This window comes from Coturnix japonica, chromosome 1, assembly GCF_001577835.2.
Source record: "Coturnix japonica isolate 7356 chromosome 1, Coturnix japonica 2.1, whole genome shotgun sequence".
Taxonomy (NCBI): Eukaryota; Metazoa; Chordata; class Aves; order Galliformes; family Phasianidae; genus Coturnix; species Coturnix japonica.
Genome location: NC_029516.1, coordinates 138,913,110 through 138,926,463, shown reverse-complemented (window position 1 = coordinate 138,926,463; position 13,354 = coordinate 138,913,110). Strand labels below are relative to the sequence as shown.

Sequence of the window (13,354 nt, the reverse complement as noted above, 5' to 3'; positions counted from 1 at the left end):
AAGCATTGTAATTTCTTCAGTGCTGCTTGGTTGTGAGATAATTTGCCAAAATACTATACTGAAAGCCCACTACTCTTTTAAAGGTCTTATCTGAAATGCGGACAGTAAACTAAATGATGCAGTCATGCAGTAGTGATTTATTTCGAATTAAGGACATATTCCAAAATAGCTTTGACTTGTTACCAAATTCTTTATCATGGAATAAATTGCACTTACCTTGTATCTCTATTTTCTCAACTTCACTCTCTGTCCATCTCTACATATAATAAGATGAATTCTATCCAAAATATCAGCTCTAGCATATTTTCCCCAAAACTGTGCTTTAATAATCCCCCTTTAAAATGCCAAAGTATTTCTTCTTTAACAATGTGGCTGGAACTTAAAAAGAGGGGCTGGGCTTGACAGTAACCCAGTTCTTGTTTCAGATTTTGTCCTCAGCTAGCAGTAATGGATCATCAGTATTTGTGTCAATATTGAGACAGTTCAAGCTAGTGGATATTTCATCTGCTTTGAGGTTTTTTATTTATTTATTTTATTATTATTATTATTTTTTATTTTGTGGTGCAAAGAAATGGGAAACTCCAGCTCTTACAGCTGAGTTGGCTGCATCTTTTCACCTAGTAGCTGGCAAAAGACATGTCTTTTCCTGTGTAGCTTAACCAAAACATAATGCGGACAACCAAAATAAGATAACCAGTCCATCAATCTGAACACAAAGTTAATCCAGAGATTTTCCAGATAATACTTAGTTTAGAATGATAAGTAAATTTTGCTCTTGTATATAATACTTTTGCCAATGTTACATTTGTGTTGCTGAAGAGGAAAACATTAGCCATCAAAAATATGTTAAAGTTACTCTCAGGTCCTGCATTTCCCACATACCCCAAAATGCAGGGGCCCTGACTGCAGTCTACATTTGCCTGTCTCCTGTCAGGAAGATGAATTCATCTTTGTATTTTACCTGTTATTATTAGTCTTGGTTTCCCTGGAGAGGTGGTGACTGGAGTATAGTAAGTTTTGACCAGCTCTGAATCACAAGCCGTGGATGGGGAATCTGTAGTTCTTGCTTTTAGCAACTCACTTCTATGCACTTAATTGTATTCTCTGTATGTACTAGAACAACAGCAAACAAGTAAATACCTCCTTGCAGTGGTGAAACTCAATATAAATGCAGGCATGAGCTTAGCAATACTCAGTATAAATTACTGCCAGGCGTAGGTTTTTTTTGTCAGCTGAAACATTCTTTGCTGAATATAATGTATAAGTTACATACTGTATCACATACATAGCATGAGGTTTTCAGGCACCCCTCTAAATTAATGAAAACTCCTGAAGTTGGGCGTTAAAAAATGGTACGTTGTTTTGCTTACGCACGTTTGTACATCGTGACCTGTTTGTTTGATGCAAAAATAAAGTTTACCAGATTTTTCTCTGAGCATAAAGCAAGGCAGAAGATTGACGGTAGTAATTTTTTATTTTTTTTTTTTTTCCCTCTGATTATATATGTTATAAAAATGGAGAGGAATGGTTTTAAACTAAGACAGGGGAGGTTTAGGTTAGATAATAGGAAGAAGTTTTCACTCAGGAGGTGGTGACACACTGGAACAATTTGCCCAAGGAGACTGTGGATGCCCCATCAATGGAGGTGTTCAAGGCCAGGCTGGATGTGGTTCTGGGCAAACTGGTCTGGTGGTTGGTTACTCTGCATGCAGCAGGAGGGTTGAAACTGGATGATCATCGTGGTCCTTTACAACCCAGGCCGTTCTATGAAAAATCTCTGTCTCTCTTAGTGAGCAAAGATATATCTGCCAATTCCTAGCTATTCCTCAGGGACCACCACTGAATGCTTCTTCCTAACTGAACAATTGTATTAATCCAGGGTAAGAATGTGCACAGGCAGTTGCTATGGTGCGGTAGGTACATGGAAAATATTTACCCTAATTTACCTTGCAATGAGATGTTTATCCGTACCCTGAGTGGGTGCAGCAGTATCTGAGCAGTACTCAGAGGGAATAAGTGAGTCAGCGCTGAGGACAATTCTGTAAAATTGCCACTAGTAGCTCTGTGAGAAGAGGGGATATAGGAATCAAAGTAAAAAGGACAGTAAATGTGGAACTATTTAATTAAATAATGGCAAAGTTACATCAGGCAGTAAAGAAGGTGAATATTGGTTTTGTCTTGAAAAAATACTGAGTTGCCATGGTTGCTGCAGTTCAGCTAATGCAAATAATATGCTTCATATAGGATATTACTCTCCAACTTTAAGTACTATTTCTGTGCTAGTTAACAACTGTACATTTGTGTATTGTATGTATTTAAAAAAAACCTCACAGGATCTCACTGAATTGCCTACTTTGATCTTTGTTATTCAGTGAGACCCTACAGAAACACCATCTAACCCTTTTGGAAAAAAAAGCTAACGCAAGCATGAGTCCCCATATGGATTTCTTTTCAAATTCATCTTCAAAATTCACACAAAATTATCTAGTGCAGAACGGGAGAGCCAAGGGAGAGATCTTCAAAACAGTGCAAGCGAAGTTAACGTAGATAAACTATGCAAAAAGTCAACAAGGTAACACCAACTATTCCATATGATCTAAAATTCTGTAATATACCTCAAAATGTGAGCAGGAAGCTCATATTCTCTGCCTCTTCTTTCTCCTGGAGGTGTTACTGCGGTGATGCTCCCTCCCTTTCTCCCTGCCAGCCCCTGACCTGAGGAGCACGCAGGTTATCAGCCAGGCTCCTCCGCACAGGCTTGTTCCTTTGGCAATTTATTTTTTTGTGGGCTTATTGTTTTGGATTGTTTTGGTTTTATTTGACAGATATCTCATCTTCACTGCAATATCCTGAGTATTAGTTTCCTCTTGGAGGGAGCTCGTGGCTTAGGTTGAGGTATGAGGAAGCTGGCAGAGGTGGACCACCCAGGGAGGGGTAGGAAAAAGAGCGTGAGGAAATGGATAATGTGAGTGTCCTGTAACTTGCTGGGGCTGATGCACATTTCTAGAAGTGCCTGTTTTTGTTTTGATAAGAGGTTTAAGAATAGCTTGGCATAATGGGTGAGATCAGCTAGGAAGCACTGCTCTCTGAGGTGATGTGATGGGCCGGGCTCTGAGGCAGTGAACCAGGCCATGTTCCCACGGAGGGTGTTGTCCTGCCCAATTCCTTCTCTGCCCTTCCCCTCTTGGGCATCTCCCCTCCTCCTCACCCCTCTGCCCCTTCTTTAGCAGGTGAGGTTGTGGTTTGGGGACAGACAGCTTGATCAGCAGGGCCCACAGAGCTCCCTGCTGCATGTTGCTGGTTTCATAGGGGCATGGAGAAACGCTTTCTGCTGTCGTTTTGCACCTGACACTGTATACGGTTACAATGTAAGTTGCATGGGGATGTGGTCGATACGTTGCTATGGAAAGTACATGTGCTTTTTGTATTTATAGAGCAGTCAAGTAGGAAGGTGTGTTTTCCAAAGCTGTTCTCGAGTGCTTCTGCAGTACCAGACCATTTTGTTTCCAGCAATCTCAGCAGTGAGCTGTGGCTCTCAGGGTTGAATATCAGTTTGCCGAGAATACAAGCGCTGGCTGGAGGAATGTCCTCATGTCTCTGTGCCCATGCCGCAGTCCTGTCGTCCATTGAAGCCTTTCTATTCTGAGCAGCATGTGGGAATCCAGTGAAATCTGATAACGGCAATATTAATAGCAATTGAGTAGGTGTCCAAAGAGGTTAAAATTTAGCATGAGCCTGCTGCTAGTTGGACAGACGGCGCTGGTCTCCTGCGTGACATACCTTGGTAGTAGTGGGTGGAGAATCCTTCGAACCCTTCAAAGTCTTCCACAGACACGTAAGTTAAGGTGCTGGTGTCGGGCTGCAGTGCCTAGAGCTTGGCGAAGAGCTTGGCAGAGGGCCTCAGCTGCCCCTGGGCTGGGTCAGGGCTTGGCTAAGTCCTTCCGAGGGCATCTGGGTGGTGGAAGCTCAGCCTTGGTGGTTAGAAGGTCAGAAGGAGAACACTGATACTTCTGTTGACACAGAAATCTGTGTTCTGTTTGTGAAGTCCTGTATTAGTAAGATATGTAGCATGGAAGAAGGGATGAGAAACAGATAGCATTGGCAGCTGTTGGGGTTTCTGGGCTATTCGTCACCAAGGGAAGGGTTTGGCACTGGGCACAGTGCATTTGTCACAGGCACATTCCTTTCTATCAGTGGGAGTGTCTCTGTCCCTTCTTCCTCCCCGTAAATGGATGCAGAACGTTCTTATCTATAATGACCCATTACTGCTTCTCAGCAGATTACTCATTTAGGGGAAGGGGAGACTCTGATCTGGATTTTTTTTTTTTTTTTTTTTTTAAATCCATATCTGCATTTCCAGAATTTTTCTGCACTAAAAACAGATACTCAGAAATCCATGGATTCTTAAAGGGATGCTGCAAAATAATCTTCCAGAATTTTTTACTGATATTTTGTATCTTGGTTTTGGTCTTGAGCCCCACATCGATATTCTCTCTGGAAAATAAGTCAAGTGTGGGAGTGATCTGCTGCCATGAATTGATAGTTCCCGGAATTTAACATGTGTTAGGATCTTGGGGAACCAAACCAAATAACATGCTTAGAAAACAAAATCCAAACTGTTGGTATATATATTAAAAGCTTTAAATAAGTCAACCTAAACATAGCTATTTTAAATGCACTGCTCTACTGCAAGGAAATGCTGAAAATATAAGTATACAGGGGCTAGCATTTCTGGTGGATGTTTTTTGTAAGTAGTCACAGTCCAGTTGATTTCTTAAAGGTATTATGGTCTGCTTGCTACTGTTAGTTGTATGACTGTCTTGTACAATTTTTATTTTTAAGACTACCTCTAAGTAATTAAAATAATAGGAAGCTGTCCTCATGTCTCAAACCTAAACCTCAGCAGAAGACCAGGAAGCAGGCTGAGTCTCTGTCTGGGTTCCCATCACTAGGGTCTCTTTGCTTGTTGGCACAGTGAGCTCCCCTTCCACCAGGCCCTGCTCTGCGCCTGTGTGGCAATGTGCTAGATTTGCAGCTGTATACTGACACGCTCACTTGTGCAAGCATGCTGTAAATCAGATGAGTGAGTTAATTTGGGCATTAAAAATGCATATTAGAAAAACCCAAACAGAGAAACTGGCTCGACCCTTTTGGTCCTGATTCACAGCATGAATCAGAGTTGTGTTGGCGTAACCACAGGGCAGCAAACAGAGACGGCTGGAAAGGAAAGAGTGATCAGGAAATCCTTAAGGTAGAGCTGCTGCCAAAGCCTTTGTATTGTCAGGCAGGGGCCTTAGTGACTAATTTTGCTATTTAACCTTGAGCAAACAGTGGAGCTGGGAATAAATTCCTTGGGCTGCAGCTCGATCGGTTGTTGCCACGTCCCCTTCTTTTATTACATAGTGGTCCTTATTAGAGAAGCATTCATCCTCTAATGCTGACCAAGCGTAAACTGTTCTGGTGAATGTGCATTTTGTTCAAATGTAACTAAGGTACTTGGTATCTAAGCATATAATCTACTAACAAGTGCATGTTATTTTTGTCCCATTTGTCTTTTTTTTTTTTTTCCCCTGTTTGCTAAACGATTGACGTACTTCAGGTGATTTACACAGAAGGTATTACTTCTCCATGGGTGGTTATTTCACATCTTTTGTAGTGGTGTTCAACCTAGAATTGTTCAGTTATGCTTCATAATTATTACAGTATCCCCCACACATTGTTATCTCATGGCCTTTAGACTTTTATGCTGCATTTGATATATATTTTCCAGGATGGTTAATCTTGAAGTTGTTCATAAACCTTTATTGAAACCGTTGCCAATACTTCAGGTTCACACTTCATGAATGAGAAACTGTAGGTTTTGAACTTGAGAATTCTGTGCTAGTTGGAGTTTGACACTAAAGTTAGTTTAGGTAACCCAGTCTTTTAAACTCCGGAATACGTGCTAGAATGTTAAGACTAGTGGGAGAGCGAATGAAGCACACAGTAAAATTATTTCTGTAGTGTGTTGACGGTTCTCTTTAGCAGCTTCTGTTGCTTAGTTCAGACATCTTAAGTGAAGTTGCATAATTAGTGAAAAGACAAAACCTTTGGGAAGACAGAGAGATTAATTTTTGAAATTTAATGAATTGATTTGGTAAGCTGTGTGGAAATGTAATTTGGACAGGAACATGTTTCTTTCAGCAGATTGTTTTTAAGGTGCTTCTTTGAGCAAAGCAGCAGCCTGCTTATGTTACAGCACAATGTATTCATTTATTCAAGCCAGAAATTGTATTACACAGAATAATAATTTCATTAAGACTGCTGTTTCCACCAGCTGGGTTCTATCATCATTCTGAATTAAAACATTGATTTTATTTTTGGAATTGTCCAATGTATAATTGGTGTTTAATTGCACTGATGAAGGTATACCAGCAAGTTGGTTACTCCTTCAGTTGCTAGAACAGCTTTCATATGACAAATGTCTGTGTAATCAATGCTGCATGTATGCTTTAGTGCTTTTGTTCAGAGACTTATGTTCAAAATAAACTTCTAGCTGTCCGTTAGTGTTTAAAAAACTTAAAAGCTGCCTTACTAAAGTTCCTGCATTCCACATCTTCTAGCCTATTTCATGAAATACAGTGTGAGAAATGGATGGTTTTGGCCACATTTTTAAAACCAGAGAGCCATATGTGTGAGAAAGGAAGCAGAGATGAGAGCAGGAGCTCACTGTTGGGTACTGAGATAGTAGCAAGTTGTCAAAGAAGTTGAGTTGGCCTTCTCTGGAAGCTGCAAATGGTTTTGCTATGTTGCAGAAGAAATTTCTGTTGGTTATGACTTCTCCTAGCTTAGTGCTGCTGATATGACCTGTAGTTCAAACCTACACATCAGGTCATGCATAATATTGTGTAATATTTACATTTGATGATAGCAGTTTATGAAGCAGAAAGTCTATTTAGAGTTACTCTTTCATACTGTATCATCACAACATTCTATCAACTTGCTATTTTAAGCAAGGTGGGGAGGACAACTAAGCAATGGATTGTGCATGCATAGCTCAGACATGGTTTGTGAGCTTGGCCATGATGTAGATGTGAGAGGCTTTTATTTCACACAGAGGAAGAGGGAAAATGGATCCAAACAGCATCTTCTGACAGCTGCATGCCTCACAGAGGAGAAGCAGCTGTGAAAACTAAAGGTGCCAACACCTCTTTTTTTTTTTTTTAAAGGCATTCCAGAAAGATAGCAGTGTTGGATTTCTTCTTTGAGATTATTTATTTATTTATTTTTTGTGGAAACAATTCTATAGACTTTGGATTTGTACACATTCTGGGATTATGCATTATTCATCCGGAATCTCTCCTCTTTTCCCCTTATGTAAGGGCTACAGAAGAATTAATATATACCTATGTAAATAAGCAATTGATTGCTCTAGATTAGCAGGAGGTTTCTTGATTTATATGTTCTTGTGCTTGGACTTATCTATCAAAACAAATTGCTTAAAGGATCAGAAGCCAACGGACATAGCTCAAAGAAGGAAAGTAGTAATGCATGTAAACTGGAAAACTGGAAGAGCTTTGCTATGGGTAAACAACTTGACAGCTTGCTTCTGTTGTTAGCTTAGCAAACAAGCAAATGGAGTATTGCCTCCTGTTCGTGTGTGCGGTATGTTTCTCTGCCTGCGTTTGGGGTTCATTGCTTACTAGTTAAGTTTTGCAGTGTTTGTAGCCCAAGTATGCAGGCCTTTTATGTTCATGATTATTTGAATGTAGATGATTTAAAAAAATACAAATGCAAATGGGTGTTCCTCATATTGTAAATGACCAATAAACTCATGAAGAGGAGAAGTGGGCACTGTGTTCAATCACAGCGCTTCCTTCTGAAAGCTGGTGTGAAACCTGGGTACAGCCTGTAATGATTAAAGGCAGACTTTTTCACTGTTTACCAGACTGCTAAAGGTTGGAAGCAAACTTAAAGTCATCCTCAGCAAAGGTGTATGCATGGACTCTGCTTTTATTATTGCAAATAATGAAGGAAATTCTGCCCTAATGACCTTAAATTTTCAGTCCAAAGAGTGTAAACCTTGAAAATACTATATCAGATATAAAAAGTGTAATACCTATACACTGTGGTGCTTTTATATACAGCCTTATGAGAACAATTTTCTGTGCTCTGCTTAGTAACCAGCCAATCTGTTGTCAACGCATGAGGTAACAGCCATAGCATGTACACATGAAAAGAAATCCATATGCTCATGAAAAAGACAAAACATTTCTCCAATAAATGCCCAGTATTAAAAACCAAACAACAAACAAACAAGCAAAAAATCCAGCAACATATTTTGGGAGGGTTTTTAAAATATACATGTAGATATTTGACATTAAGAGATGTCATTGTGCATCTCATGATTCTGTGCTCATGGCTGCCTGATTTCTTCATGGTGGGCATGACAACCCCATCTGTACTGAGCGTGAAAGTGGCTGTGTGAGCTGTGTTGAGTTGTGTTTAGTGTTTCTCTGAAGAGTGCTGTCCATGCTGACCAGACCCTGTCATGATTTTGCTCCCTCACAACTGCCCTCTGTACAGCTTACTTTACCTTTTCCTTGTAACCTTTTGACTAACTTGTTCCCAAGTGGCTGGTAGTAAAATACGTTACTTGATGCATCACAGGTCTGAATCTTGGACTCTGTGTAAATCTTTCTGCCACTGTATATGAATTCTACACCTTTTTGTTCAAATCCTCTCACCCTAATTACTGTTAGTGGTGGGTTGTTTGTTTGTTTTTGTCTGATGTGTTCTATCCAGCATATATTTTGGAAAATGTAATACAATGGGAGGGAAAGTAATTTGCTTTCATATGGAATGAAAACTCTTCCTGGACAGAAACTATGTTGCCCAGACATTTGCTTGTTTTCCATGTTGTTGTTGGTAACTAAAATCCTAAGCTAATTGAAAGAGTCTGGGACCTTTCTCAAATCAAAATCTTTAATGGTTTCTTACTTTGCCCGTAATGCTTAAAATATTATAGTTATGCCTGATAATTCAAAGCGTGTTGCTATTTTATTTCTTTTGGAAGAGTCATAGTTTCATGTTTTATATAGCTTCTAATTGGGCTGCAAACCTTTTAAACTGTGAATAATAATCAAACTCAATGAGATTATAAAACTGTTTTGTTTTCTTTTTCCTCCTTCAGACCAGAGGAGACCAACAGAAGAGTGAAAAACGTAAGACACTTTTACTTCGGTGCTTTCTGAAACAATCTCTCAATAATTTTGATTATATATCCTTTTAAAACATTTTTAATGTTTCTGCTTATGGCATTATTGTGCTTATTTTATTCTTTAGCTGTTCATTCAAATTAGTGCCACATTATGGTCATCTCTATGGGTGTTAGTTTTTCAAATAAGTATAATAATTAAACAGCACTTACACCTGATTACTTGAGTTATGCTGTATTTAATACAACACTTTAAATGGTTTTGATGGAAGTTCTAGCTAACACTGTAGACAAGATTTTTATATTTCAGTGGGGAACATCTCTTAGCAACATGAAGGGATGCTTTAATGCTGGTTGAGAGGGAAGCAGTGAACTTAATATTTCGTTTTGTTTTCTGCTCCTAGGTTTTGATTACATTATATTGGCTGGGGAGAAAAGCACAAAGTAACCCTCACTATAATGGTCCATATCTCAATCTTAAAGCATTTGAGAAATTATTAGGGCAAGCACTGACCAAGGTAAGGAATCTATTAGAAATAGTACATAAATACCCTGATTTCATACTTTGCAACTCTTTACAACGCAATATAATCCCTTGGTGGGTTTAATTTTAGTCTTAAATTGGGGAATACTGTCACAATGTTTTCTTGTTTTTTGCTCGCTGTAGAAGGTTGTGTGGAAAGAATGAACTTTAGCTTGCCCTGGTTCTTCTGATACCAATGTAATAAAGAAATTTGGAGTCCATCCCCTGTGATAGGTTGGTAGATTGTGAACAAGCCTTGTCTTGATTCTGTTTGGCTGAAATGAGAGAAATTTAAAAATTTGTTTTTACTCCCCTATTCAAGCTTTTATATTTTTCAGGGTTTGACATTAGTCTTTGTTAAAGTTTGTTAGTGTAGTCAAAACACATTTTAAAAAATTTTGAGTGAAAATTCATTAGGAATATTCTGCATTAAACCATTCTGAAAGACCTTTCAAAATTTATTCCCATAGGCACTTGAAGAGTCCAGCCAGCTAAACAGAAGTGGTAGGGATAGTGGATACGGTGATATTTGGTACGTGGACCGAGGAGAACCCTTTCCATCTTCAGCAAGCCATAAAAGAGACGATTCTTTTGATAGCTTGGACTCTCTTGGCTCAAGATCCTCTACAAGCTTTTCATCAGACATAACCTTGAAAGGTGGCAGTGAAGGTATGTTTTTCTCTTCTAAATCTTTTATTAACACATCTCATGAGAGTGGTAGAAGACAATGTGTGGACTTAGTACTTCAGGTGCCCAGTACTTAAAGTGACTGGAAGGTAACTGATTTTGCAACTGCCACGGGCTGTTTTTTCCTAAAGCAAATATTGACCTTTAACAGTTGATAGAAGCAAAGCAGTGCCCACAGGAATGTTACTAGAGGGCTAGTAACAACTTCCACTATCACATCAGGATGTGTGTCTTTATGGGGTATTTTCCTATAGTTCAAGGAGGGCAGTTGCAAGAATTCAGATCCTGATGGGTTTGCCTAAAACTGCAACAGTTTCAAAAATTTCTTGTCTTGTTCCTATCACGGTTATATCATATATCTACATTTTCACTTGATTTGTGAACATTCATTGTAAGCAGTGTTTTTCTCACCTGTGTCATAAACTGAATAGCAGTTCTTATTTTTGATATTTTGTCATGGAAAAGAAGGTAACAAGATGATCTGTGACACTCGTTCCCTATAGCTCTACTTTAGGCTGTGTTTGTTTTTTTTTTCTCTCTTGTTTAAAATGCAGAATGAACTTGTTGTCTTAACAATATAAAAACTGAGATTTTTTATTTTGTTCCATTTGTGTAAAATAAAACAGTTCGACCAGACACATTACATAGAGCATGTTTGATCTGAGCAAAGCAATGTATACAGCCATTTTACATATGTGACAAGTACCCAGGGCTTCTAATGGATTTTAATATGCTGAGATAAGAATATTTTTATGCTCTTTGCTAGTAAGTAGGCTTGGTTAGTAAATATGAGTTGCAAATGTGTTTTTAATTGAAAACAAACAAACACCTTTTCTGCTGTTTTATCTTTTCAGTTTAGAGGTTATTGCTTTGTTTCCTGCAGGCAGCAGTGATAGTGAAAGAATGGAATGAATGTAGCATGAGCATGCAAACCAAATTCAACTTAGACCTTATCACAGCCTCAGAAGGAATTTCTAAAAATATCTTTCTTACAGTCCGAAATGTAGTTCAGCAACTTTGCAGGCAAAATGTCTCGAACATGGAGTTACATTGAAATATCCTAAAATCAGTTTAACTTTTAGATAGAAACTCTTACCTGGAGAATAATGTTCGTGCCGTCTCTTTTCTCCTCTGTCCTCTTAGGCTGTGATAGTGACACAGACTCAGAACTGCCTTTCAAGATGCGTGACTCCCATAAAGATGACAGGTCCTATAGGAGGATTTCTGTCATTGAACCAAAACCTGCTACTGACTTCAATCGCTTCTTACCTACCAAAAACAAGCAGCCAACATATATGCCAGCACCACTAAGAAAGAAAAGAACAGAGAAGAATGAGGACAACAGGAGGAGTTGGGCAAGCCCTGTCTACACCGAGTCAGATGGAACATTTTCAAGGTACTGGTGTGTGCAGCCTTTGTAAAGCAGAATTTCATTTATATTTTTTAACAAATGCTTTCTTTATTAATTAATGAAAAAAAAAAGCTGCTGTTGCTACAATTGAAAGTAAAATACTATGTTTTAAGTGAAGGGAGGGCCTGCTGTGGTTGTCTAGTTTTGTTGATTTTTTTTTTTTTCTTAATTTTTTTTTCCCTCTTATTTTCTTTGTCTGCTTGACTTTCTTCTACTTTAATCAAAAAACAGAAGACTAGTTGTGTTGATTTTGGTCAGACTTGACTCGAAGGATATGAATGATCTTAAGTACTGAATGAGCTAGATGTACAGCTTTAATTTCTCATCGAAGCTTTCCAAACTGTGGCGATGAATTTCTCTTGTCTAACTTCTTAGCGTGCACACTTGAGATTAATGGGCAGTTCTTGGTTTTCATCATAACTGTCGTGACTTCACTATCTTCATTTTGTTCCTGTTTTGGTCAACCTCAGTGGACGTGAAAGGAATCCCATAGCTTCCTGCCAAAATAGCAGAGCAGAATGTGGGCTTACAAATCCAGCTTCCCTGCAGATGATCTATGAGTATGACAGTGGCTCTGATTCAGAAGATGAAAGAAGGATGCCCGACGTGGTTATGGATGACTTAGCAAAACGTAGATTTCTAGTCCAAAAGAGCCCTGTAAGCTCTGCTGCAACTGGACATCATTTCGTGTTGCGCAATGACTCTCCTAAATCTTGCTCACAAGAAAATTATTCGGCTGGTCCGCTAGCTGCAATGCTTGAACCACTGAGGTCAGAGATACTAATCCAAGATCGAGTAACTGTTTTATTGCAGTCCATCAATAACTCAATAAAGTTAGCCTTCTAATCAGCATTTTAACAGAGGTGATAAATTATTGTGCCTTTTCTGTCAAATTTTTGTCAGGTGTGGTAGGATGTCAATATAACAATTTAACGTTTTTTTGTTTCTGGTACTGCAGTGATGGAGTTGAGAACTAATTTGCTTCATTCACAAGGTTGAACTCCTAAGCCAAAAGCATGTTTTTTTGTTTTTGCCTTTTTTTACATTCTTTTTGTGAAGTTGCTCCTAAAATATCTTAACTGATTGGGTATTTTGAACAGTAACCAGAAGAGACAGAGGCAGTTGGATACTAAAGTGGAAAACAAACCAGGAGTTAACATTTCTCCAGAATTATCTGGGTATTTTGATGAGGATGAGGAAGAAGAAATAGTCATCCCAAACATTGAAAAAGATGATCTCTATTTTCGCAAGCTAAGTTCTTCAGCATCAAATACAGTGGTTCCTTTTGACAAATTTCTTCCTAAGCTTTGGACTCCACAAGAAGAATTGCTATGGAAAAAAATCAGGAAATCCTCTTTCAAACCCTGGTATAAAGAGATTCAAGGGTTCAGGTGCGTTTTTATGCATGCCCCTGTTTCTCTGTTGTGTGCAAAACTTTTTTTTTTTTTTTTTTTTTTAAGGAAAATAATTATTATTCAATATTGCACTGTTGCACTGTTGATGCTATGCATTTTACTAAATGCATACACTTTTTGTT

The 13,354-nt window shown here is 38.6% G+C and overlaps 1 protein-coding gene across 1 annotated transcript in view; it reads left to right on the top strand.

Annotated features, from left to right (window-relative positions):
• The window catches only part of LMO7 (LIM domain 7), a 128,429-nt gene that overhangs the window by 75,820 nt on the left and 39,255 nt on the right, over nucleotides 1–13,354 (top strand). The window contains 6 exon segments of the mRNA XM_032442945.1: nucleotides 9,173–9,203; nucleotides 9,601–9,714; nucleotides 10,190–10,388; nucleotides 11,550–11,802; nucleotides 12,288–12,587; nucleotides 12,918–13,208. Coding sequence (XP_032298836.1) covers nucleotides 9,173–9,203; nucleotides 9,601–9,714; nucleotides 10,190–10,388; nucleotides 11,550–11,802; nucleotides 12,288–12,587; nucleotides 12,918–13,208 — 1,188 coding nt within the window.